The sequence below is a fragment of the Eumetopias jubatus genome, unplaced genomic scaffold (assembly GCF_037043125.1).
Source record: "Eumetopias jubatus isolate StellerSeaLion01/CBP00866 unplaced genomic scaffold, mEumJub1_p1.0 scaffold_2, whole genome shotgun sequence".
In the NCBI taxonomy this organism is placed as follows: Eukaryota; Metazoa; Chordata; class Mammalia; order Carnivora; family Otariidae; genus Eumetopias; species Eumetopias jubatus.
This window is the reverse complement of record NW_028274808.1, coordinates 200,129,424-200,155,476: the sequence shown is the minus strand read 5'-3', so window position 1 is coordinate 200,155,476 and position 26,053 is coordinate 200,129,424. Positions and strand designations below refer to the sequence as shown.

The 26,053-nt window shown below is 63.8% G+C and overlaps 1 protein-coding gene across 1 annotated transcript; it reads left to right on the top strand.

The window, feature by feature from the left end:
- Window positions 1-909: 909 nt before the first annotated feature.
- DOK7 (docking protein 7) lies at window positions 910-24,381 on the top strand. Its single transcript, XM_028090085.1, has 7 exons — window positions 910-963; window positions 1,035-1,080; window positions 7,491-7,721; window positions 11,544-11,744; window positions 20,870-20,989; window positions 22,688-22,807; window positions 23,657-24,381. Exons 1-7 carry the CDS (start codon window positions 910-912, stop codon window positions 24,379-24,381), a joined length of 1,497 nt encoding a protein of 498 aa, XP_027945886.1.
- Window positions 24,382-26,053: the final 1,672 nt, after the last annotated feature.

Sequence of the window (26,053 nt, the reverse complement as noted above, 5' to 3'; positions counted from 1 at the left end):
GTTGGGAACGTCCAGTAGGGCACGCTGCGTCTCTAGGGTACAGCACCCCAGCTCTGCTGCTGTCCTCTTACCTTGTTGGATGCTCCTGAAGGCATGGGTGTTGGAAGCCATCTTGGAAATGGGGGCAGATGTCCAAGGGGTACACCTGCCAGGTCCCCCAAACCACCTGGGCTCTGGAAGAACCAGGGGCGGCTGGACTCGATCTACAGGGTGGGGGAGGAAAAATCCAGAAGCTCAGAGCCCCAACCTCCTGTTGTGAAGGGGGCTCCCGGTGGGCCTTTCAAACAGCAGCAGAACACCTCACCAGGAGGGATGGCTCTTAGCCCCGTCGGGGAGACCAGACACAGGACCCGGGGCCCTGTCCTGCAGGCGGGGCTGGGGGAGGGGGTCCCGGTCCCACCCACCCACCACCCCACAGCAACCTGTACTGGGATCCATGCTGCCAGGGGGTGTGAACGGACTCCCTCTCCACTATCCAGCAGAGGAGGGGGCTGGAGGGCTGCGGGGTGAGGCCGCGTCCTGGCCAGGGTCCTCAGGGGTCAGGGGGTTGTCAGGGTTTCTGGGACGGCCCTGGGGTAGTGGGAGGGGCAGGTGCCCCTGGGGTGGTGGACCGGGCAGGTGCCCGAGGGTGAAGCCAGGTTGAAGACACACTGAACGCGGCTCCGTGTGGTCAGGTTGTTTCCCTTGCTTTGGGATGAGAAGCCCGCCCCGCCCCGCTGGGCCCGGGGCGCCGAGTCCGAGCCCCAGGTGGCCCCAGGTGCCCCGCCCGCGCCCCGCCCCCGCCGGCCCGCCCCCCGCCGGCCCGCGGCGCAGCGCCCTCCCCGAGCTATTTTGAAAGTGACCCTGGGCTGCGCGGCCGCGGGGCGGCGGGCAGAGGCGCGGCGGGCGCCGCGGGAACCATGACAGAAGATGACCGAGGCGGCGCTGGTGGAGGGCCAGGTCAAGCTGCGGGACGGCAAGAAGGTCGGGGCGCGCGGCGGGCGCGGGGCGGGCGCGGGGCGCGGCGGCCGCTTACGCTCCCTCTGTCCCCGCAGTGGAAGACTAGGTGGCTGGTGCTGCGCAAGCCGTCGCCGGTGGCAGGTGAGCGGGCGCGGGGCGCGGGGCGGGCGGCGGGCGGCGGGCGGCGGGCGCCGCGGCCTCCGGAGCCCGGCCCGCCCGGAGCGCGGCCAGCTCGCCCGAAATAGCCGGCGGCGCCGGCCGGGCGGTAACCGGAGAGCGGAGAGCGCCGCCTCGGCCTGCTCCTGCGGGGAGTCCCGGGCGCCCCCGACCCTGACGCCGGGACCCTCCCGTACCCCCACCTTCCCGGGAAGGCGGACTGAGGCCGGAGGGGCGGGCGGGGCAGCCGGGTGGGCGTGGGGTGGGGGGCGGGCTGGAGGGGCCAGAAGCTCCTCTCCCCCTTCCCCAGCAGGCGGTAGGAGCACTCCGGGGAGGTGCCGCCCTTGTGCGCCTGGGGGGATTGAGTGGTGCCCCTGAATCTGAATCCAGCTGGGCCCCTCCAGGCAGCGCTGACCCGGGTGGCCCTCCCACCTTCCTGGGGAGGGGGGGCAGAGGCTAGCTAGGCCGCCAGGTAGGAACAGCGGGCGCTTCTGTGTCTGAGAAGAGATAAGCCGGGGTTGCGTTGGGGTTGGGGGGGAGTGACTGGCACTACCCTGCCCCCCTCACCTGGGCCAGCACCCCCTGCGTGGGAGGAGGCCGGCTGCGAGCCCTGAGTTGGGCATTTGGCCTCCGTGAGCCGTTCTCAAGCATTTGGGAGGCTTGGAGCTGCGGGCCTGCAGCTGTTTGGGGAGACAGGTGTGCTGGCGCTGGCCCAGGCACCCCGGGGTCTGTGTGGGGTGCTCGGGGTGTGAGTGCATACTGCCTCACACGTGTGGGGCTGCCAGAATGTCTTCCGGGGCGCCTGGGGTGTCTGTCATTTCCCAGGAAGGGTTGAGTGGGGGGCGCCCTCCCTGCTCCCTCTCCCGGGTCCCCTTGTTCCCTGTGCCGAGCCTGCTCACAGTCGCCATCCAAGGGCCTACCTTTGGTCATGGACACACTTGGTGCCCAGGCCTCAGCTTCCCCATCCAAGGGGGCCCGGGCTCCCTGGACTGATCACTCAGCCAGTCAGTTCTTCATGCCCAGACCCTGCGCCTCATGCCCCAGGGGTCCTTGTCCAGGGGAAGGCCTGGCCAACAAGGTATTGGGGCTGGGGAGACTGAGCGGCCCCCGAAAGGCGGGAATGCATAGGCAGCGGCCAGGCCGAGGGCAGGGCAGAGGCCCCGGTAGCACTGAGGAGGCTTTGGCCAGCTGTGGCTGGGGGCAGGGCCTGGCTGCAGGTTGGGGGTGTTGCTTGGTGGACAGTGGTGAGCCGGGGCCCGTGTGGGCCTCCGAGGAGGCTCTTGGTCCAGATGTCCCTCCCGAAGAGCAGCCCCTGAGATGGTCTTTGTCCCTCCTGCAGCCCCGGGGGGGGTGGGTTTTATCTCAGTATCAGAGAGAGCTAGCGGAGAGGTGAGCTCCCTGCTGGACCCGGAGAGCACCTGCCTTCGGAAGCAGGGCCTTTCGGCACTGCAGGGAGTTTGCAGGGGTCCCCTGCATCCAGAATCTGGGTCTGTAGGCCTCGGTGGTCATGGAGCCTTTCCTGGGACCTCCCGTGTGTGAAAAAAAGGCAGGCCGGGTGTGGAGAGCACTGGAGGAGCCTGGGGAAGGCAGCCTCCGGCACAGGAACTGGAACTGGGTTTGAGGGGGTTGTTGGAGGGTAGAGGAGAGGACACCCCAGGCAGGGCCTTGCATGAGAACCTGGACGGTGGAGGGGATGAAGGGCAATGCAAGGCAGGCTCCCGCCCCTCTGAGCCCTGCACCTACCACCTCTCGTCCCTGGACCCAGAGTCTCCCCCCCACCCCTGCCTCCAGTCCTGGGGGGCAAGGACCCCGCATCGCCACTCGCAGGCAGTGAGCGTGAGCTGTGAGCCCAGCTGCTTTCAGCAAGACCTGGGGCCGTGCAGACTCACCCGGGAGCGGGGCCTTGGCCTGTGCCCCACATGGTTGGCAGCGTCTCTAAGAGGGGCGTATTCCAAAGGGCCAGGTACCAGGTGGTGGTGGTGGGGAGGGTCTGTGTCCCGTGGGAATGGGTGTGACGTCTCAGTTCCAGGTGGGCAGGCAGCCCGAGGACAGAGTGTGAGTGCCGGCCAGGCTTCCTGTCCGCGTGGACACCTCGAAGAAGGGGCCTGGGCTCCCCACAGACCTGGGACTCAGGGCTGGGCTTCGGAGCACCCAGGAGCAGATCTCAGTGTCGCCGCGCGCACTGTGTGATCTGCACCCGTCCTGATTGGGCTCCCGCCGTGGAACCTGCTGAGGGTGGACGGGTGGTCCAGCGGGCGGAGGGCTGAGCCCCACAGCCTGTGTGCCCCACTGATGCCCGTGCTCTCGGGGTGGCCCGTCCTCATGAGCCACACAGCTCTGCACGCCCCCGCGAACACTGTGCACGGGCCTCCTTCCCCAGGTGGACCCTGAATGGGGCTGGGCCCTCCGGCTTCGGCCTGGGGAGCAGCCCCCACCCGCCGCAGCTGCGGGCTGTCCCCGGGCTGCTGCCTCCTCAGCAGGGTCCCCTTGGGCTCTAGTGGCTCAGCTGAAGGCGCTGCGTCGAGGTCACTGACGGAGGACTGCCTCCAGCAGCCGCTCCTCCTGCTGCATCCACGTGGGTGTGGACCTCCGTGTCCGTCCTGCCGTGGCCTCTCCTCCGGACTCTCCCCAGCCCGCCCTCCCCCAGGCTCTCAGCCCCTGGCTGCTAGCGCCTCTGAGGGCTCATGACCCCGCAGTTATTTTTACATCTGCAGACGCCTGCGCGCGGTGTCCGATGGGCTTCTGCAGCTCACGTGTCCGGGAGGGACCGGCCCAAGCCCCGCCCCTGCAGTGCCCTCCCCGGGCGCCCCTGCACCCCCAGTCCAGTGTCCGCATCTGCCCTGCGGGAAAGGCCCCCCCCCCCCCGGGCTGTCACCATGGTTACTGCAGGGCCTGGCCCAGCCTAGGCCAACGGCACCTCTTGCTGAGCAGCCTCTGCCTCAGGCTCACCAGGCCCCCGACCCAGCACCTTGCGCCGCTCTCCCCTCCCTCCCCCGCCTGCAGGCCCTTTGGGTTCCTGCCTCTGGGCCTTTGCTCTGGCTGTCCCCTCCAGCGCAGCGCTGATCCCTGTGGGGCCCGCCGCACTGGCTTCTGGCGTTGGGAGTCGCCTTTGTTGTGCCCCCCGGGAGGGTCTCGGCTCCACGCCCAGGCCCCCCACAGCCGCTGTCATCCCTTGGACCATCCCCACTCCTGCTGTCAGCTCTGCGGGGGGCCTGGCCTCTGTCTCCTGGGTCCCCTGCCCGCTCAGGAGCACAATGACCCCGGGCCCAGGACTTCAGAACGGGAGGCTTGGGTGGGCTCTGAGGGATCCCGGGGGGGGAGGAGGGTTTCAGGGAGCGGGACCTCATGCGGGGCATTTGCCCCTTCCTGGACCCGCCCTAGCTCCTAGCTCACTGCAGGGCGCAGTCGCTGGAGGGCAGGGTGTGCTCGGGGCTCAGGGCCGAGGCCCCTGCTGGGCCGCTCTGTGCTTGCCCGCAGGGTGGCATTTGCGGGGGGCCAGGGCTGTGTTAGCACCTGGCCTGGGCGGGCTGGGTGGTGTCCATTCCTCAGACAGAAAGCAGGCTAAGCATGGGTCGGCGGTTGCGGACGCAGGGTTGGGACGGGCTCAGCCGGTCTCCCACTGTGGCACCCGTGCCCTCGGCTGCGGCAGGGAGGTGGAGTGTGTGCGTGAGTGTGCCGGTGTGCTTACGTGTGAGTGTGTTTGTTGGTGAACGCATGTGTGTCCGTGTGTCTGCCTGTGTGTGCACCTGTCAGTCTCCGCTGCCTTGGTTTACCTCATTGTCCCCATGAGCCCCCACCCTCCCCGGTCCCTGTGGACGGCCCCGCATCCGGCCCCTGGAGCTGCGGTGCCGCCTGGCCACCCCCTTCAGCCCTCGGGCTGTGAGCGGAGCCCACATGGCCGCATGGACAGGACCCTGACAGAGGTCTTTTGAGTGGGGGCCCTGGTGACCAGGAGACCTCACCAAGCGACCAGTCTTGCTGAGCTCCCCAGGAGGGCTGAAGCCGTAGGGTGCCCGGCGGAGCTGTCCTGCTGGGGCGGGCCCCGGTGTGCTGGCCTCACGTGTCCGCAGGGCTGCTGTGGCCCCGGAGGGGCTGGTGCCATCTCTCCTGGGCTGACCCTGCTCTGTCTCGGGCCCCTGACCTGAAAACTCCCATTCTTCCAATGCCTGTGGGTAAATAGCTCTCCTGGGGAAGGGGTTTCCAAAAATCGGATCCATTTCCTGCTGCAGGTGGTGTGGAGGGGAGAGGGCCCCACAGTTGCTGCGCCCAACCTGGCCCCCTCCCTACCACCCCTTTCCCACCCATGCTGGGGGCACTGAGCAGGGGGTGGATGCCACCTGCCCCAGCCAAAACCAGGCGCTGACCCGGGTCACCTCCCCCCCAGGCAGAAGGTGGGAGCGCGTCATAGCTGCGTCCCCCAGCCTGTTTGGTTCACATCCAGGAACGTGAGCAGTGACTTGGAGGATGTGCTAGTCTCCTGGGCCTGCAGAGATCTGCCCTCTCCCTGTCCCAGCAGCGGGACGGCCACCCTCAGGGTGTCTGCAGGGCCTCTTCCAGCTCCTGGTGGTTCCAGGCGCCGTGTCACTTTGGGGCTGGCCTCACGTGGCCTCCTCCTGTGTGCGTGCCTGCTGTCTCCTGTAGGACCCGCGCTGTTAGGCTAGGGCTTGCCCGGATAATCCTCGATGACCCCTGAGATCCTTAACCTGATGACATCTGCAGAAACCCTTTCTCCAGATGAGGTCGTGCTTGCAGGTCTGGGGTCAGGACGTGGACGTATCCTCCGGGCCCATTCGGCCTGCTGCAGATGGGCGAGGGTGTTCGCGCATTCTCACCTCCCTACTGGGTGGGATGGGGGCTGCATCTCAAACGGAGGCAGAATCCAAAACGATGGAACAGGCGTGGGAGGAGGGCCTGAGGGACGACCGCCAGCTCCTGTCATGTGCAGGCCCCCAGACCAGCCTTGCGCATGGGCCCGTCTGAGGGGGGAGCACCTGCCTGGCCGCAGGAGGCTTCAGGGAGGTGTGAGGGCGCCGCGGCAGTGGTGGCAAACTCCATTCCAGACCAGGACTCGGCAAAGCACCGCCCTGAGCCAAATCCGGCCCTCTGCTCGTTTGTGTGATAAAGTTTTATTGGAGCAGAGCCATTCACTCACGGGTTACTCTGGCTGTCTTCAGAGTTAGGTCTCTGTGGCAGACACTGCCTGGCCCGTGAAGCCAGAAACGGTTCCTGTCTGGCTCTTTACAGAAAGCTGTGTTGAGCCTGCTCGCAGCTCTATTCCTGGGAGCGTAACTCCTAGAACAAAGGAGGTGACAGTCACTCTGCCGTGCAGGTCAGGCCACGCCTCGAGGGATGGTCTTCCATTTGACCGATGGTTCCACGCCCTCCCTGTGCGTGAGCAGGTTGGTGGGGGTGAGGACGGCGGCTAGACGAGCCACAGACTTCTGCAGAGAAAACCCGCTGTGGGGGATCCCAGAGCCTGCTGGAGGGGGACGGGTGGCAGGGGGGGTCCCCTCTCCCCGGGCCACTCTTGGGAGCAAACACCCGGGAAGCCTCAGGGGAGCACGTGGGTTTCTCTGGGCTCTGGGCTTCTGGCCCTCAAAATGGGAACGTCTTTGCTTTTTTCTGATAAAAGCATTTCAGACGCTAAGGAGATAGGAGACGGGAAGGCCTGGGCAGGTGGGGGGAGGGCGAGGCAGGCTTGTAGGAGGGACAGGTGCCGTCTGCTCGACCTTGGTGTGCCTGGGGCTACGGGCCGTTGTGGGCTCTGGCTCGTTGTCCCATTGGGATACCATCGGGATGACGGGGACAGCGACTGTGAAGTTGAGGAGAGTCGGGAACTCCAGGACAGAGGCGTGTCACCTGCCGTGGGGGAAGGGCAGGCCTGCCGGTCTTGAGGGTGGGCCGGCATGGGGGCCGGTGGTGGGACCTAAGGCCCAGTGGCTCCCCCCTAGGGCTAGAGCCCACACCCGGGAGAATGAGAAGCCCAGGAGGCCCGGCAGGTCTGCGTGCGGCAGGAAGGGGGCTCGACGCCGCCGCTGGCTCTCTGTCCGTCCCCACGGGCTCCCTGCCACAGCTCCTAGAGGCCCTGCAGCCCTTGAGAGTGGCCCGCGGGGGCCCCAGGGTTGGGGCAGGGTGGATGCAGCGGTGGGGGCTGGGGCCAGAGCCAGGTGGGCAGGCTCAGCTGTGGAGTGTCCGTGGGGCCCGTGCGCCAGGCGGGGTGGGAGATGCCGTTTGCACGAGGAGACGTTGCCCCGGAGCGGCTGGGTGGCTTGCTGGGGGTCATACCTCAAGCCCTGGCTCTCCAGGCGTGCCGCGGCCTCTGCAGGGGCTGCAGGGGTGCAGGGGGCGGTGCTGCTGACGGCCTGTACCGCGTGTCTTGCCCGGCGTCCCCGCAGACTGCCTGCTGATGCTGGCCTACAAGGACAAGGCGGAGCGAGCCAAGGGCCTCCGGGAGCGCAGCAGCCTGACGCTGGAGGACATCTGTGGCCTGGAGCCCGGCCTGCCCTACGAGGGCCTGGCCCACACGCTGGCCATCATCTGCCTGTCCCAGGCTGTCATGCTGGGCTTCGAGAGCCGCGAGGCCATGTGTGCCTGGGATGCCCGGATCCGCTATGCACTCGGTGAGGGTGAGTGGGGCCGGGGCGAAAGACCTTGTCTCTAAGTGTCCTGAGGGACCCTCACCCACAGGCTGCCGGAGCCATGCCGTGACTCCAGGGCACGACGCACAAGTGTTTGCCAAGCGCCTCTGCCACCCACCTCTGTGCTTCGGGCTCACGGTCTGGGAGGACGCGGCGCTGCCCAGAGGTGCTCGGGCCCTGTGAGGGGGCTTGGGGAGCAGCTGGGGCCGCGGGGCCCCCCAGCTCCTTGACTCGATCCTGTTAGTTAGAACTAGGGCCCTTACCCCACGGAGGCTCTGTTGAGCAGAGTGACCTTCCTAAGTGCTGCCTTTTGCTCTCTACCCTGTGTCCACCCAAGCCCAGAGCCAGGGTTCCAGGGGCAGCGAGGCCACAGAGACCCCATCCCACTGCAGCGCCCACCAGGGGTGTGGTGGCTTCTGCGCCTGAGCCAGGGAGGCCAGGGGGGCCAGTGCAGCTCTGCAGGGTGGCCGGACGGGGTGCAGAGGTGGGGGCCCCCGGTGCGCTCGGGGAGGAGGGCCTCACACCAGATGCCCAGAACCACGGCCGTCAAGGTCAGTGACACTGTAACAGTCTTTAAAACGCTCAGGATCAATGCACAAAGCGTGCGATGAGCTGAATACCAAAATTTGGCCTGCCCTGAGCCTGCCCTGCCTTCCCTTTCCTTCCTGACCCACCCCAGCAACCCTGACGAGCCTTGTCTTTATTTTTTTTTAAATTTTTTAATTGTTATGTTAATCACCATACATTACATCATTAGTTCTTCATGTAGCGTTCCATGATTCTTTCTTTGTGCATAACACCCAGTGCTCCACGCAGAACGTGCCCTCTTTAATACCCATCACCAGGCTAACCCATCCCCCACCCCCCTCCCCTCTAGAACCCTCAGTTTGTTTCCCAGAGTCCATCATCTCTCATGGTTCGTCTCCCCCTCCGACTTCCTCCCCTTCATTCTTCCCCTCCTGCTAACTTCTTCTTTTTCTTTTTTTTTTAACATATGTTGCATTATTTGTTTCAGAAGTACAGATCCGTGATTCAACAGTCTTGCACAATTCACAGCGCTCACCATAGCACATACCCCCCCCAATGTCTATCACCCACCCCCCACCACTCCAGCAACCCTCAGTTTGTTTCCTGAGATTAAGAATTCCTCATATCAGTGAGGTCATATGATACATGTCTTTCTCTGATTGACTTATTTCGCTCAGCATAACAGCCTCCAGTTCCATCCACGTCGTTGCAAATGGCAAGATCTCATTCCTTTTGATGGCTGCATAATATTCCATTGTGTATATATACCACCTCTTCTTTATCCATTCATCTGTCGATGGACATCTTGGCTCTTTCCACAGTTTGGCTATTGTGGACATTGCTGCTATAAACATTGGGGTGCACGTACCCCTTCGGATCCCTACATTTGTATCTTTGGGGTAAATACCCAGTAGTGCAATTGCTGGATCGCATGGTAGCTCTATTTTCAACTGTTTGAGGAACCTCCAGACTGTTTTCCAGAGTGGTTGCACCAGCTTGCGTTCCCACCAACAGTGTAGGAGGGTTCCCCTTTCTCCGCATCCCCGCCAACATCTGTCGTTTCCTGACTTGTTAATTTTAGCCATTCTGACAGGTGTGAGGTGGTATCTCATCGAGGTTTTGATTTGGATTTCCCTGATGCCGAGCAATGTTGAGCACTTTTTCATGTGTCTGTTGGCCATTTGGATGTCTTCTTTGGAAAAATGTCTGTTCATGTCTTCTGCCCATTTCTTGTTTGGATTATTTGTTCTTTGGGTGTTGAGTTTGATAAGTTCTTTATAGATTTTGGATACTAGCCCTTTATCTGATAGGTCATTTGCAAATATTTTCTCCCATTCTGTCGGTTGTCTTTTGGTTTTGTGGACTGTTTCTTTTGCTGTGCAAAAGCTTTTTATCTTGATGAAGTCCCAATAGTTCATTTTTGCCCTGGCTTCCCTTGCCTTTGGCGATGTTTCTAGGAAGAAGTTGCTGTGGCTGAGGTCGAAGAGGTTGCTGCCTGTGTTCTCCTTTAGGATTTTGATGGACTCCTGTCTCACGTTTAGGTCTTTCAACCATTTGGAGTCTATTTTTGTGTGTGGTGTAAGGAAATGGTCCAGTTTCATTCTTCTGCATGTGGCTGTCCAATTTTCCCAACACCATTTGTTGAAGAGACTATCTTTTCTCCATTGGACATTCTTTCCTGCTTTGTCAAAGATTAGTTGACCATAGAGCTGAGGGTCCATTTCTGGGCTCTCTATTCTGTTCCATTGATCTATGTGTCTGTTTTTGCGCCAGGACCATACTGTCTTGATGATGACAGCTTTGTAATAGAGCTGGAAGTCCGGAATTGTGATGCCGCCAGCTTTGCTTTTCTTTTTCAATATTCCTCTGGCTATTCGGGGTCTCTTCTGGTTCCATACAAAGTTGAGGATTATTTGTTCCATTTCTTTGAAAAAAGTGGATGGTATTTTGATGGGGATTGCATTGAATGTGTAGATTGCTCTAGGTAGCATTGACATCTTCACAATGTTGGTTCTCCCAATCCATGACCGTGGAACGTTTTTCCATTTCTTTGTGTCTTCTTCAATTTCTTTCATGAGTATTTTATAATTTTCTGGGTACAGATCCCTTGCCTCTTTGGTTAAATTTATTCCTAGGTATCTTATGGTTTTGGGTGCAGTTGTAAATGGGATTGACTCCTTGATTTGTCTCTCTTCTGTCTTGTTGTCGGTGTATAGGAATGCCGCTGATTTCTGTGCATTGATTTTATATCCTGCCACTTTACTGAATTCCTGTATGAGTTCTAGCAGTTTTGGGGTGGAGTCTTTTGGGTTTTCCACATACAGTATCATATCATCTGCAAAGAGTGAGAGTTTGACTTCCTCTTTGCCGATTTGGATGCCTTTGATTTCTTTTTGTTGTCTGATTGCTGTGGCTAGGACTTCTAATACTATGTTGAATAGCAGTGGTGACAGTGGACATCCCTGCCGCGTTCCTGACCTTAGGGGAAAAGCTCTCAGCCTTTCCCCATTGAGAATGATATTCGCTGTAGGTTTTTCGTAGATGGCTTTTATGATATTGAGGTATGTACCCTCTATCCCTATACTCTGAAGAGTTTTGATCAAGAAAGGATGCTGTACTTTGTCAAATGCTTTTTCTGCATCTATTGAGAGGATCATATGATTCTTGTTCTTTCTTTTGTTAATGTATTGTATCACGTTGATGGATTTGCGGATGTTGAACCAGCCTTGCAGCCCAGGGATAAATCCCACTTGGTCGTGGTGAATAATCCTTTTAATGTACTGTTGGATCCAATTGGCTAGTATTTTGGTGAGAATTTTTGCATCCATGTTCATCAAGGATATTGGTCTGTAATTCTCCTTTTTGATGGGGTCTTTGTCTGGTTTTGGGATCAAGGTAATGGTGAGCCTTGTCTTTATTTAACCATTTGATACTTCATTCATCATGGACTTTTGCATTAATTTTTATTTGTTTAAAAAAATCATCACAGTATCACTGGCCTCGGCTGCTGTGTGTTTGGTCCTGAGCTGGGGGCTTCCCAGGGGGCTCGCTGAGGGTTAGGACAGGGAAGGTGACCAGGGCGGCCCCTCTGGGTGCTTGCCTGCCTCTGAACCAGGGTAGGGTCTGCTGCCTGGGAGCAGGGAGTGCGGCCCCTGGGGGCTGGAGGGCGCCAGCTGGGCCGGGGTGGGGGGCCAGCCCTGCGTCTGGTGCCGACACCCGGGAGCTGCCCCTCCCCCGGGCCTCTGCTCACAGTGATGCCCTCTCGCCCCTCCGCTGCCCCAGTGCACAGGTTCCACGTGACGGTGGCACCAGGCACGAAGCTGGAGAGCGGCCCCGCCACCCTTCACCTCTGCAATGACATCCTTGTGGTGGCCAGGGACGTCCCCCCGACTGTCATGGGGCAGTGGAAGCTGTCAGACCTCCGGCGCTACGGGGCCGTGCCCAACGGATTCATCTTTGAAGGCGGGACCAGGTGTGGGTACTGTAAGTATGTGGGGCCGTGGGTGCCCCAGGCCACAGGCCACTCCAGCGCTCGGCTCTCCCCGAAACCCACGGCTTGGAGCCACCCACCCCACTTTTCGCTTGCCTTGCTGGCATCTGGCAGATGTGGTGGGTGAGGGATATGTGTCTCCAAACCTGGCGCTCAGCAGAGGCCAGACCCCCGCTGCCTCTGTCTGGCCCAGGCCGCTGAGGGTGGGAGGAGGGGCACGCAGCCCACTCACGGGGCGCCCAGCACCCCGGAGCGAGGCCTGCCCATCACAACGCGTGGCCCTGTGTCTGAAGTCACAGAGCCCCAGGGCATTCATGTTCTGACTTAATGAAAAAGAGAAAAAGGGAAAAGAATGAGCATGTTTATCGAGGATGTGCCGAGAACACATTTGCGGACCAAGGATTCCTCGTGGCCACACCAGCTCCTGGGTTCCTTGAGTCCCCACAGCTGGAGGCGGGGCAGGCGGAGAGGTGCCCTGAGGTGCAGATGAGTGCCAGGCCCCCCACGCTGGGGGCCGCGGTGGCTCCCAGGTGGGGGGAGTGCGTTAGCAAAGTGTGCCCGCGAGCTGGGCGCGAGCCGGGAGTGGGGCGGGAGGGGCACAGCCTGGTCGTCCTGGAGCCGAGAGCTCGCCCGCTGTGCGGCCGGGGGTGTGCCGACACCCCTGCGCACTGCTCTTCATGCGTGGGCGTGTGCGCACGTCTGGGCCTGCGGGGGCTTCAGGGGCACGAGCCCCCTTCTCTGTTCTCTCCAGAGGAGCCCAGGCCCATGTGCGCTGGCTGTCCAGGGTGGCCTCCCGGTGACCTGTCCCATGGCCGGGACGACCTCAGCTGGTGTGCTGGGCTGGAGAGTGCAGTCTGGGTGGGAGCTGTGCACCCCCATCTCAGTTCAGCCTGGGACCCCCTCCAGACGGGGGTCATGGCCCCCTCTCGTGCGTAGGGGGCCTGGAGGCTCTGAGTGGCTGGCAACCTCTCCCCACCTGTGCCTCCTCCATAGAGAGGCGCTAATCCCCCCACCGACAGTACTTCCCCCTCCCCCACCCTCGCCCCCCAGCAAGGGGCCTATCGCAGGGTCTGGCCCACGCTCCGTTCAGCCAGGTTTGGGTGGGGTCCACGGGGCTCTGGGACCTTGGTCCTGCCTGGATCTCCCTGCCAGAGGGACTGTGCTGGAGGACGCGTTCATGCTGACCGGCTGGGCCCCTCCTTTTTGCAAAGGGTGGGCAGGGTGGGAGGGGCCGACTGGGGCCACATGCCAGCCCTGTAGGCCAGCCCGCGGGGCCCTGCCTCCAAGGACGTAAGTCATGATCTACAAAGATGCAAAGAGATAGTCAAGCAGGTGAGGTTCCTGCTCAAGGCAGCGAGACCGCTGAATTTTTTGACGGGCTGCATCCTGGGCTTGGGGGAGGGGAAGTGTTTGGATACGCCAAGGCAGGCCACGGGGGTGGGGTAGCGAGGTGCAGTGGGTTTATGGGGTGGGGCAGTGTGGGCGGTGGCCCCCGAGCTGAGGGGTGGGCGAGCCAGGCCCTGGGGTTTTTGAGTGGGAGTCTGAGCACAGCTGCCCGTGCACCTGCTCTGGGCTGGCGTTGGGGGAGGGGGAGTGTGAGATGCCAGCCGGAGGCCCCTCTGCTGGATGTGCCCTTGGGGCCCTGACTTCTGGCACTTTCAAGGGGGCAGCACTGGGGTCCAGAGCAGTGGAGGGGCAGGGCACCTGGCCGTGTGGGTGGTCGGAGCTGGGCCACATGCACTGGGTCTGGGGCAGCCCTCCCCCCACCAGATCCCCTCCACGTGGGGGCCCTGGAAGAGGGAGAATGGGGTGCAGACCGCCTGGGGGTGGCGGCGACATGTGCCCCGAGGGAGGACAGTCAGAGAACCTGTTTCTTCGGAGACCGTCATATTTGCCGGACATAATGTAATAGGGCGTCCAGTTTAAAATCCCGACTGGGCGTGGGTGGGCCCCGCCTGTGAACGACGGTGGGCAGCTGTGATGTCCCGGGGCTGCCAGGAGCCCAGAGGGAGCCCCGGTGGGGCTGTCCTGCGGCTGCTCCCGGGTAAGCCGGGCCCCGTGGCGGGACGCTGACCCAGGATTCGGTCTCCCCTGCTGCTCCAAGCTCTCGGGGGGCCGCTGACCAAGCCAGCCCGTTCAGCCACCGTGGAAGAACTCGGGGGGGGGTCAGTCCTGCTGGGCTCTCTCTGTTCTTTGGGGACAAGTTTGCCAGGGCTCTGCCCGTGTTCGCTGGGCTATAGGCTGTCACAGGGGACCACTGCGCCCCGCACGTGTGGTCAGACCGCCGCTGCTCAGGACGGGGGCATCCCGGCAGGGACGTCAGGGTCTCGGGGCTGCCATAGCCAGTGACCCCAAACTGGGGCCTTAGAACAAGAAAAATGGATTCCTTCACAGTTGTGTCCAAAGTCAAGGTGTGGGCGGGGCTGTGCTCCCTCCAGAGGCTCCAGGGAGGCGCCTTCCTGCCTCTTCTGGGCCCTGGTGGCCCCCGGCGGCCCTGGCCTTGTGGCCGCCTGCTGCAGTCTCTCCTCTGTTGCCACACGGCCATCTCCCCGTGTCTTCTCTGTGGGACACCAGTCGTGGGATTTAGGGTCAGCCGATAACCCGGGGTCACATCTCATCTCACTTGATTGAAGACCATTGTTTCAAGTAAGGTCACAGTCCTTTGGGGACCACCATTCAGCCCACAGTCACCTTGACTGTGAAGATTTTGGAATTTGGGTCCTGATGGGCCTGTGGCCCTGGGCACGTTTAATCTGGAGAGCGGAGAGCTGGGTTGGAATCATCGGAAGGGCCTGGCAGGTCTGGAGTATAGGAGTTAGCAGCCCCTCCCTCCCCTGGCTCGGTCCCTGTGCCCCCCCAGAACCACACCCCCTTGGCCACAGACGACTCTCCAGAGAGCGGGAAACGGTCCCTGGCCCCCTTTGCCCATCCCGAGTGTCAGGAGGTTGTGGAGGTGGGGTCAGGCCCTGGGGGGCGAGGCAGAGGGCTCAGGACTCTGATGGGTTTGGGGGAGACGTCGGGGTGGGTATGACCAGGGTTGTTTGGCGGAGGCCTCTCAGGGCCGGGCCAGGTATGTGGGGGCTCAGTGTGGCTCTGGGTCCCTCGAGGTGGGCGTTTCCTCTCTGTGGCCTCCGCGCATTCGGTGGCCTGTTCGGAGTCAGATGGGAGTGGGCTTGTTGGCCGGGAGTCCAGGGTCTCCCGGGGTGGCCTGGTTCTCTGTCCCTGGGTTGGTGGGGGCCCACTGTGTGTGGCGAGGGCTTCGGGCAGGAACAGAGGATGGGAGAAGGGGGGCCGCCCAGAGCCCAGGGAGGGCAGGCCTTGGGGAGGGGCATGTGAGCGAGCGTGAGGGTGAATGGAGGTTTCCAGGAGGGGGCCCAGAGGAGGTCCCTGTTCCTTGCATTGATGGGTCCTCCTGTCAAGGGCATTTCAAGGGCATTTCCACATCCGCGTGAGCCAGCTTCCTTTGCAGAGGATCAGCGTCCTTGGATGCTAAGGAATTCAGCAGGTGGTGGAAAGGTCCCGAGCCTGTGGTGGAGGTACGTCGTGGATAGTGACCCTCAGAAACGTCCCCTCCACGTCCTGCAGGCCGGCCCCTCCTCCACTCGCTGTGCCCGGCTCCTCGGGGTGTGGCCCATGGCTTCGGCCTCTTGGGCCACGGTGGGCGTTTCTAGATGACTTTTTTTTTTTTTAAGAATGTGTCTTTTAAAAAAGTTTTTATTTAAATTAAATTTTATTTAAAAAAATTTTTTTAAAGATTTTACTTATTTATTTGACAGAGAGAGAGGGTACAAGCAGGCAGAGGCAGAGGGAGGAGCCGGCTCCCCACTGAGCGGGGAGCCCGATGCAGGGCTCCATCCCAGGACCCTGGGACCATGACCTGAGCCGAAGGCAGACGCTTCACCGACTGAGCCACCTGGGCGTCCCTAAGTTCAATTTAGTTTTAAATGACTTTTTTTAAGCGAGTAAAGGATGAAGCCATAAACCGGGAGGAACTCTCTTGCTGCGTGTTTAAAACACTTGCATTGTCCAGCTGTGCTAAGTCCTCTGGTGGGTGGACGTTGTGGTCTGCATGCCGGGCGGTCTTGACGGAGCTGGCTGGAGCCCTGGTCTCTGACCCCCAGTGTGTGTGTGTCCGGCACGGACGGGTGACCCACAGGGTGTGTGCAGGAACCCCGCTAGTTGGTGACAGCAGAGGCGGGGCTGGAGAAGGAGGAAGCCGTGCCGGGTTACAGAGAGCCCCGTAAGCTGGACTAGAGTTTGCACTGTCTTCCCAGGGTAGCCAGGAGCCATCGAAGGTGCTTGAGCAGGGGAGTGCCACCCACACGTCTGTGTAGGGTGATAACTTTGGCCCCAGGGTGCAGATGGGATTGAGGTGGGGGGCCATGCAGGGGGCTGTGAGAAGGCTCTGGATGTGGCCCGAGGCTGAGTCAGCAGCATGTGTGCGTGGGGGGGTCACCGGGGATGCAGGAATGTTAACTACCAGTGGTTGAAATGGGGAGAGAGGGAAGGCCAGCCTGGGGTGGGCAGGAGAAGGAGGGGCGCTTGCTGGGGCGAGGGTCCCCGGAGGATGGAGCCCCTGCCCCGGGCCGGGTCTGCTCCAGTGCTTTGCCCACGGGGAGGCATCCAGCCCATGCAGGGGCCGGCCCCCAGTTTCCTCCCCTCGGCAGCACGGTGGGGCACACTTGTGAACTGGGGTCATTGGATAGGGACGGTCTCAGGTTCCTGCGAGGGGATGCAGTCTGCTGTCTGGGTCTAGACCACTGGTCACGTTGCAGACGGTTTGTGGTCGATCCCAGCCCTCTGCTGGGAATTTTCTGTGATGGGGGCAGGAGCGAGCCTAGAATCCGTCAGCCCCTGTAGCTCACGAGGGGTTGGCCTCCCAGGCTGGTCCTGGCTGCCCCCAGCGTCCAGGATGGTGACCCGGGCTTCCCCCCTGGGGGGCTTCGCGCCACTCTGTTTCCTCCCGGGCAGAAAGGCCCCAGGAAGGCACTGCGTCCCCCTGCCCTCAGAGTTGGACAGTGTGGCCTCCTGGGGGGGGCGCGGGCAGCCTCCTCCCCCCATCTCCAAACACAAGACATTTGGTCCGTGGGTACAGAGTCCCATTCACAACTGTCAGCAGGCACTTGGGGAGACGCAGGGAAAGTGAGATCATGGGCCTGCCCTGAGGAGCCCCTTACCTGGGCGGGTGGTGCCCAGGCGCCCCGTGGGGCCGTCGGGGAGGGTGGCACGGCTGCCAGAGAGGGAGGGTCACCGAGGAGTGGTCTCGGCGGGGCCTCGCGTGAGCCGGGGACAGGGAGCAGCCCCTCCCTCGGGGATGGAGCCCAGGGCCGGGGCTCCCCCAGCAGCGTTCTGACACTCTGCCCAGGGAGGGCCGCATCGTGCAGTGTGCGCGGGAGGGGATGTGGGAACGGTTTGCTCTGTGTTTACTGTGGCGGAATAGACACGCATAGAGTTTACCACTTGAACCGAGGTCAGGAGTACAGCTGAGAAGCATCAGGTGCGTTCAGTGCCACGCGGCCGTTCCTGCTCCGTCTTGGCCAGCTGACACTCGGTCCCCAGTGGACACTAGCCCGCATGTCCCCTGCCCGGGCCCCGACGCCCACCGTCCTCTTTCTGAGTCTAGGATCTGGCTCCTCTACGGGGCTGGCAGAAGTGGGCTCACGCGGTCCCTGTCCCTTCGTGACTGGCTCGATGCGCTGAGCACGAGTCCCCCAGGTTCATCTGCGGGGTAGCAGGTGTCAGGGTGTCCTTTTTCCTTGAGGCTGAGCCGCATTCCATCGTGTGGACGGATGGACCACGTTCTTTATCCACCCTCCGTCAGTGGTTGCTGCTGTGTACACGGGGGTGCGGGCCTCTGTTCGGTGCCTGCTCTCAGTCCCTTCGGGTGAACATCAGACGTGGCACCGCTGGGTCTGCGTGTGGTGTTCGGGGGACCCTCCGTGCTGTTTTCCACGGCAACCCCCCACAGCGCACCGGGTTCCAGTTTCCCCATGTTCCCACCAACGCCTGTTGCGTTCTGTTGTTTTGTTTTCAGTCAGTCTTCCTGGGGGGTGAGACTATCGGGGGAAACTTAAAACCTGATTTCGAATGAACGTGTTTCATTGAACCTCGGTCCTATCTCTCAGAATAAGGACAGAGAGGACAGTAGATGTCTCCCTCTGTTAGGGAGCCCTGTGCACAATGAGACCCCAAGGGTCCTGGTCTTCGGAGTGAAAGTCTAACAGCAGGCCGGTTGGTGCTGCCGAGGCAGAGCTTTCTAGAACCTTCTCCGCACGGAAGTCCTCCAGACGCTTTCAGGCCCTCTGTCCTGAACAGGACCTCACCGTGTGCTTCTGGTCTCCACTGAGCCAGGACACCGAGCACACGCAGAGCTCAGGACACTGGAGGTTTTCTGGACTAACTTCCGACAGGAATCTGCCCACGGAACTGGGCACACGTTTGGACGGAAGAGTGTTTCTTTCTCGGGGCTGGGGACTCTTTCCGTGGGGTGCAGCTGTCTTCGCATTCGTATATTGTCCTAGGGATTAACTGCATTTGTAAAGCCTGTGAGGTTTGCCTTCGGCCCCGGAGAACCCACAGGGTCTGCCCACAGCAAAAGGTGGCCATCAGCTCGGGCAAGCCGCTGGCCTCCCGCTCAGCACACTCTCGCTCCTCCCTGTCTCCCCACGTCAGTGATCACAGAGCAAGAAACACCCCAGCACTTGGCGGCAGTTTCCTTGCTTGTGATTCTGTGGGTCAGGGATCTGCTCCATGTGGCGGACGGATCACTCAGGGAGTGGCGCTGGGGGGTGGCCTGGCTGGGAGGCCCAGGATGGCCCCAGGCACAGACCCTGCGTGGGGCTGGGGCCTCGTGGACTGGGAGGAGGTGCAGGGGCTGTCTTTGAGGGTGGCCGCGTGGCAAAGGAGGCCGGGCCCGACCTCCTCCGGCCCTGCAAGCAGGCAAGCAAACAAAAGTTCCAGGAACACTCTCTTGGGGAAGGCCCACTCGCCTCCGCTTCCTTCTTCCCACCACACCGAGTGCTGGGGTCCCCTGGGCAGCGGGCCCTGGGTGAGGCACCGGGACCCCAATGCCTCAGAAGGAGCCCCGTCTGTGAGACGCGGGGCCTGGCGGCCAGGACAGCTGCACATGAGGGCACGTGCCAAGTAAAGGATCACCGGTGTGACCCAGAGCGGGGGCTCCCTCCAGGCAACACCGAGTGAATGATCAGGGCTCAGGGGCCGGGAATGGCGGTGTCAGGTGAGCGGAGTCTCTGCAGGTGAAGTGGATTACAGGTAGCTGAGGGGTGTGGAGGGATGGGGGTGGCCACCTCCTGTGGGGAGGGCTCGGGTGAGCTGCCCAGGCTTGGGGAGCTCCCAGGGTCCCCAAAGCCTGGGGGAGGGAGGGGGGCCCGCAGAGGCCAGCCGGTGGTCAGGGAGCTGTGTCCCAGAGGCTTCGCCTCGAGGCTCGGGCAGCCCGGGCCCTGGGAGCCATGTGCCGTCCCCAGGGAACCTCTGCGGTCAGCTCCCTGGCGTGCCTGGGGGTGGCAGCCGTGCTCCCAGGCCTCACCGGCTGCGTCTCGGGGAGCGTGATGCTCAGCAGACGCCTGGTGGAATGCCGACGGCTCCCCTCCCTTTGTAATGTGGTTTTTTATAGTCGGGGGACTGGTTGTGCCGCGGCCTCTGCCAGTTGTCTGTAAGCTCGGGATTAGGGGCCCGGCCCTTTGTGCGGGCTGGCAGGCCTGCCCCTCGCTGGGGCAGGGATGCCGTGGGCCAGCCTTCTCCTCACCTGCCCCCCAGCCCCGGGCCTGCCCTCCAGCTCCTGGGCCCATCAACTGGCCGGAAGCTCTGTGGCGCCCGGACGTGTGCAGGTGGCCCACCAGTCAGGCTGGAGTCCCTCGGGGCCCCCTCTGGGCCTCAGTGCACTCGCCCCTAAGCGGGCCTGTCACCCAGTTCAGGGGGCCTTGAACGGATGGAGCTCCAGTGACCGGAGGGTGCCGCAGCCCCCCAATCCCTGGGGTGGCATTCCCCGTGTGGGGGCTGGCCCGAGCCCCTGGGATCCCGGGAAGACAGGCCGTGACTGGGGCCGGCGGCCGAGGTTTAACCGGGGAGCCTGCCCTTTCCCACCCCGGCCCGCCCGCGGGGGCGCCCCTGGGACCTGGCCTTCAGAGCGGGCAGGCCCTTCCTTGGGCGACAGGCAGAGGGCAGGGCGCGGAGAGATTCTTGTGTGGTGACGCCAGCCGAGCGTGCAGCCCCACGTGGCCCGGTGTCCCCATTCACTGGGCAGGCGGTGAGGGATTTCATTCACCCTGGCGGGGCTCCGGCCCAGCGGGAGGGCGGCCGGGCCCGGGGCGCAGCCGGCCTGTGCTGACTCACGCGGCCTGCCCTCTGCTGGCTGGGGGCCCCAGTGGGCACGACCTCAGCCTCCACCCTCACACCGTGGGCCCGTTTCCCACCCGAAAATGCACCCAGGAGGGGGGCCCGTGCAGTGGGCAGGATGTGTTGCTGGCCACCGCAGCGCCGGCCGCCTCGTGTGTGGGGCAGGCCCACCGCAGACGCTCACCCTCAGAGCAGCCCTGGGTCAGGAGACAGGGTCGGGGGGCACCTACCGAGGTCGAGGTCCCCCAGCTGCTTCCTGGCGTGTGAACCCCGCTCTAGGCGGGCCTGTCGCTTGCCCCTCCGATGAGCCTGGACATCGAGAGAACCGGGACACCCTCACCAGCCTCCTCCTGCGGCTGCGTCCTCCTGAGGCGCCCCCAGGAGCCCCGTCCTGGCCAGTGGAGGCCGACGGGTTAGACCGAGGACCGGCAGGGCGGGACCCCCTCTCCCCGCGCCGTCCTGACACCCAGCACAGTTGCCTGGCCTGGGCTAGTGCGCACAGGCCCCGGACGGCCAGGCCTGCACCCCGGCTGCCCGGACGAGGGGTGTGGGCCTGAAGGACAGAGCAGGGCTTACCAGGGCCAGGCAGAAGCCCATCCGGGTGCTCAGGGGACACTCCCCGCCACCCCCCGCCCCTGCGTGTGTGGTCTCATGGGTTCGCTCCAGGTCCCTGCGTTCTGCATCCTGGGGGCCCCAGGGCCCATCCTGCAGCGGTCCGGCCCTAGCCGTGCTTCCGACACCAGGGTCTGTCCTCCCTCTGCAGGGGCCGGAGTCTTCTTCCTGTCCTCAGCCGAGGGAGAGCAGATCAGCTTCCTGTTCGACTGCATCGTCCGTGGCGTCTCCCCAACCAAGGGGCCCTTCGGGCTACGGCCGGTTCTCCCAGGTGTGTGTGGGAGTGTGGCCCGGTGGGGAGGGGCCGGGGCCGCCCGATCAGTCAGCAGGGTTGGGTGGGCTGCCATCCGTGCAGGCTGCCTGCAGGGAGGGGTCACGCTGCCCGGCTCCCGAGGGGACAGCTCACGCCCTCACTGCCCTCCCTCCACAGGTCGCAGCCCTGGTGACGCTCGGGGGCGGGGCCTCCGGTTGGGACCCATATGCTGTGGGGCACCAGGTGGGGCACCAAGAGGCCAGAGACCCTGTGTGGGTCTTGCGGACACCTTCTGAGCCACTCTGGGGTGGGGGTCTTGCCCCACGTGGCTGGGACTGTGGGCTGGGCTTTGCGTTTGGGCTGGAAGTTGCCTTGTGAGCTGGCCTGGTGGGTGGGGTCTCACCGGCGGGTGGGCGTGAGGCTGCACTGAGCTCACCTCACCTTGCTCCCCCTTCCCCGGTCGTGGCTGGGGCGCATTCTCCAAGAGCCCTGGGCCGGGACAGAGCAGGCACCGTGGGGCTGAGGGCAGGGCTGGACCCCCGAGGCCCTGGCCCCTCCCTCCCACTGGAGGAAGGTCTGCCCTCCCCTGGGGGACGGCCCGGGAGGGACGAAGGCTGGTGCTCGTCGCCGTGACCTCCGTTGGCCGAGGCCCCCCGGTGGGTGGTACCCAGGATTGCTGGTACCGCCAGAGCCCAGCGAGGCAGTGCTTGTCACCCTGTCCAGGTGGGAGAGACAAAGGCCTGTGGCCAGGCGGCAAGTGGTCCGTGTCTCCTTGCATGCGCACCCCAGGGCGGGTCATTCGGAGCCACCTGGGGATGACAGAAGCGAGCGACCCGCCAGGTCCCCCCTCTCCCAGCACGGTCCCTCGGCCCAACTCCACACCCCACACAGGCCCCACGCTGGACGGGCTCAGGACAGAGGAGGTGGCTCCTGGGGCCAGAGCCTTTGCGGTCTGGGCTCTGCGGGATGGTGTGGTAGCGCCCTCTGCTGGCGCCCTCCTGCCTCGCAGCCGCAGGTGCCGTGTAGACCGCGGGGTGTGGACGGGCCTGGCTAGCGTTTTGTCTAGGCCCTGTGCTCATCGGGCTCTGCAGAGATGTGGGCTCCCCTGGGTCAGCAGCCTCGTGCTGCAGCCTTTCTGGGGTCCTCTTGTGTTCACCCCCCGCTCAGTCGGACTCACGTGGACACTGAGGCCCAGAGAGGCAGACAGTGGGAGGGGAAAGGGGAGGGTCCCGAGGTCCGCCCTGCCCCGAGCACAACCCTGTGCACTCCGTCCTGGTCCCACCACGATCAGGGTGCCACGTCCCCGCACCCCCACTTTGCAGATGTGGACGAGGGGCTCAGGGAATCCGTGCAGCACCAGAGTCTCTCTGCCCTATCGCTGCCAGATGGGAAGTGGTCAGGAGGACACACCCGCCTCCCCACCCTGGGCCTCGCCTGCCGGCTTTGGGGCACAGGACATGGGCTGGTGGCCGGAGGCCTTGGAGGGGGCAGGCGCCCTGAGACTGGTGTCCCGTGGCTGGGGTGCAGGCGTGGGGAGGAGCTGGGACTCCCGGGGGTCCCCCGTGGCCCTGCTGTGGCCTCGAGGCACGCCCAGCACGCATGTGGCCCCGGTGGTGTGGGACTCACCGGGACGTCCCGGGCGGCCGGTCCCCCGCGGCCGAGGGTCTGGGGCGGGGACCGAGGCTGCGTCTCTGCTGATTCTCTTCTCTGCCGCAGACCCGAGCCCTGGGGGACCCGCCACCATGGAGGAGCGAGTGGCCCAGGAGGCCCTGGAAGCCCTGAAGCTGGAGAAGCGGCTCAGCCTCCTCGCCCACGCGGTCCGGCCCGGCAGCGGAGGTAGGCGGCGTTCATTCCCCCTGGGCTCCCTCATTCATTCATTCATTCCCCCTCTGCTCACTCATTCGTTCCTCCCCCCTGTACTCATCCATTCCTTCCCCCTTCTGCTCACTCATTCATTTCCCCCTCTGCTCATTCATGCATTCATTCTCTCTCTGTTCATTCATTCATTCATCCCTCCTCTGCCCACTCATTTGTTCCCTCACGCATGATGCCACAAACACGGTGCGCTGGCCTCGGCCCTGACTGGAGGCACGGTGCTTCGAGAGAGCTGGGAGAGCTGGTGTGAATTCTTGCTGCCCGGCAGCCGCGTGGCCTGGGTAAGGCCACGGCCTCTTGTGCTCAAGCTTTACTGCTCGTGCCCAGACAAAAGGGCCCCTCCTCAGCAGCCCACGCTCTCGGTTCGCTGCAAAATGGACAGAAGGGGGCTGTGGCCCTGCAAGGGGCCTGCCTGGGGGTGTAGGTGGGGGTGGGGAGCTGCCCCGTGGGGCCTGTCCATCCTCTGACTGCCGCCAGTCCCATGGGGGGGGCGCTGGGAGCACTGTGGCCTGCCCCTAGAAGCAGGGAGCCTCAATTTGTATTGAGTCGCGACCTTATGGGGGCTCACAGCTGGTTCGCGGAGGGGGGTGGCCGAGGGGGTGGGAGGGAGGGCGCGGATTCCAGAGGGGGCCAGAGGGGTGGAGGACTGGTATCCGGACGAGGGGCCTGACTGGGTGAGCTGGCTCGTGCACCAGCCTCCAGGCAGTGCGGGCGCCTGGGGAGGGGGCGGGGTGGGCCCAGAGAGCGGTGAGCCCGCCCCAGCCCCCAGTGCAGCGTCCACACCCCCGACCACCGCGCGCTCTGCCTCAGGGGATGACCGCAGCCTGTCCAGCTCGTCCTCGGAGGCCAGCCACTCGGACGTCAGCGCCGGCAGCCGGCTCACCGCGTGGCCGGAGCCGCCCTCGTCCTCGGCCGGCACGTCGCAGGAGGGCCCGGGGCTGGCGGCTGCCCAGGCCTCCGGGGAGGTGGCGCCGGGCACCTCGAGGCCGCCCCCCAAGCCGCTGCGGCCGCGGCAGCTGCAGGAGGTCGGCCGCCAGGGCTCGTCGGACAGCGGCATCGCCACGGGCAGCCACTCCTCCTACTCAGGCAGCTTCTCCTCCTGCGCCGGCAGCAGCCTGGACGTGTGGCGTGCAGGGGACGAGTTTGGCTCCCTGCTCAGCCTGCCGCCGGCGGCCGGGGTGCCTGAGCCTGGCCTGTGCGCCTGCCCACCGGGGACAGCCGAGTACCAAGTGCCCACGGCCCTGCGGCACCATTATGACACGCCGCGCAGCCTGCGCCAGGCCCCCAGGGACCAGATCCCGGCCGTGCAGGGCGGCCCCGAGGACGGTGGGGCCGGGGACTTGGGTGGCCAGATGTCTGCGGGGTGTCCCTCCAGCTGGCTGGGCGCAAGGCGGCGGGGACAGGCGATGGAGGCCCTGGGCTGCGAGGCCCCTGGCGAGGGCTGGGAAGCAGGCAGCCCCCACGCTGGGCCTCCTGCAGCTTTCTTTTCCACCTGTCCGGTCTGTGGAGGACTCAAGGTAAACCCCCCTCCCTGAGAGCCTCAGGCCAGGCCCGCTGCCGCGGGGGAGGGGTGGGGGGCTGGGTTCTGCCCCTCCAGGCAGGAGGGGGCGGGGCGCCCTTTGTGCTGTCAGTGAAGTCAGCAACTGTGGGCACAGTGGGGAGGGCCTGGAGGGAGGGGTGACAGCCCCAGAACCTGCCCTCTGGGGAGCGGAGCCTGCAGGGAGGGCCCCCAGGACCTGGAGAGGCCCAGCAGCCTGCCGCTGAAATGCGTTCTGGAAAGTGGGAAGCTCGGGGCGGGGCAGGCTGGGGGCCCATGGAGTCCCAAAGCCCGAGCGAGGATCAGGTGCTGGGGGCACAGGCGGGCGCTGTGTCCTAGCCAGCTCGTGCCAGGCCCTTGGGGTGATCAGGGCTGGGAGGCCCCTCGCTGGCCGCGGCCTCCCCCCTGTCCTGTTCCACCGCCTACCTGGTGGACGCCGTGCTTAACCTCTCAGATCCGTCCCCTCCGTTGTGCACGGTCAGGCTGTCCGCTAAAAATCAGCTTCCTCCGCAGCAGTTGCAGACCCGGATTCCCGGGACAGGCGTGTGGCACGGGGCGTGCAGGACAAGCTTTACTTGTCTGCCCCATGCCTCCTCTGTGAAGCAGCACCACAGGGGGCCCATATTACAGGGCAGGAAACTGAGGCTCAGGAGGTGCAGGGACTTGTGGGGTCTGGGTCTCCTGCCTCGTGGACCTCCATGGCTCACCCACCGGGCTGTTCCAGAACCTGCAGGCTCCCGGGCGAGGGGTGGGCAGGGAGGGCCCCGTGGCAGCCCCCCACTCCCCGGTGCAGGGAGCAAGGCGGTGATGTCCTTGCATTGGCCAGCCCAGCAGGGTCAGCTTGCCCGGAGTCCCCTGTGAAGGCCCCGGAGGCTGCAGCTCACGCCCCTGCCACCCTCCTGGCTGAGCCAGAGCCTAGTGGTCGGGACCAGAGGAGGCCAGGGCTCCGAGGGCCCGTTCATTTGCATTTGGCGGGCACGTGGGCGGCCCAGGGGTAAAGCTGCTTCCGGCGCCCTCCGTGGTCTGTCTGCTTGCCTGCATGGCAGCTGCCGTGCCTGGTTTTGTACATTCGTTCTGCAGTTCCGTGCCCCCGCGAGAGGCGGGGCCCGTGCCCATGCGGTTCCAGACCCGGGCTGGCGCCGTCCTGCGCTGTCTGGAGCCAGCCCCCAGCCGGGGGGCAAACAGCTCGCCTGTAAAGATTTTGCTCTGTACCTTTCCTGTCGGCTAAAGACCTTTGTTGCTCTCTGACGTCTTTAAAATCTGACACTTTGTAATACATTCTTAGACTGGAAATAAAATGTTCTTTTCTTACCGTCTTGTCCTTTTCCATTTGCCAGCCTCCCCACCTCCCGCCCCGGCCCTCCTGGTGGGGCCTTTGACGGTCTCCAAAATCTGGGGGCCCAGCCCCCAAGCCTATGGGTCTCAGGGGCCAGCATGAGGCCTCGCCTGTGTGGTCTGCCTTAAGCTCGAACGCACTGCACTGGAGGCCTGAAAAAGGAGCGGCAACTCCCGACAGCCCATGGGGCCTGTGTGCGTGTGTGCGTGCACGCACACTCGCATGCGTGTGGTGTGTGCGTGTGCGCACGTGCGTGATATGTGCGTGTGTGCGATGTGCGCGTGTGTGCGTGCATGCGCACTTGCATGTGTGTGGTCTTCGTGTGATGTGTGCG

Bases quoted from the DNA above. Each gene is read 5' to 3' on its own strand.
- DOK7 (XM_028090085.1), top strand. From the start codon at position 910: ATGACCGAGGCGGCGCTGGTGGAGGGCCAGGTCAAGCTGCGGGACGGC. The intron at 11,745-20,869 runs GTAAGTATGTGG...CTCCCTCTGCAG, and splicing joins CGGGACCAGGTGTGGGTACT to GGGCCGGAGTCTTCTTCCTG. The intron at 22,808-23,656 runs GTAGGCGGCGTT...GCTCTGCCTCAG, and splicing joins GGTCCGGCCCGGCAGCGGAG to GGGATGACCGCAGCCTGTCC.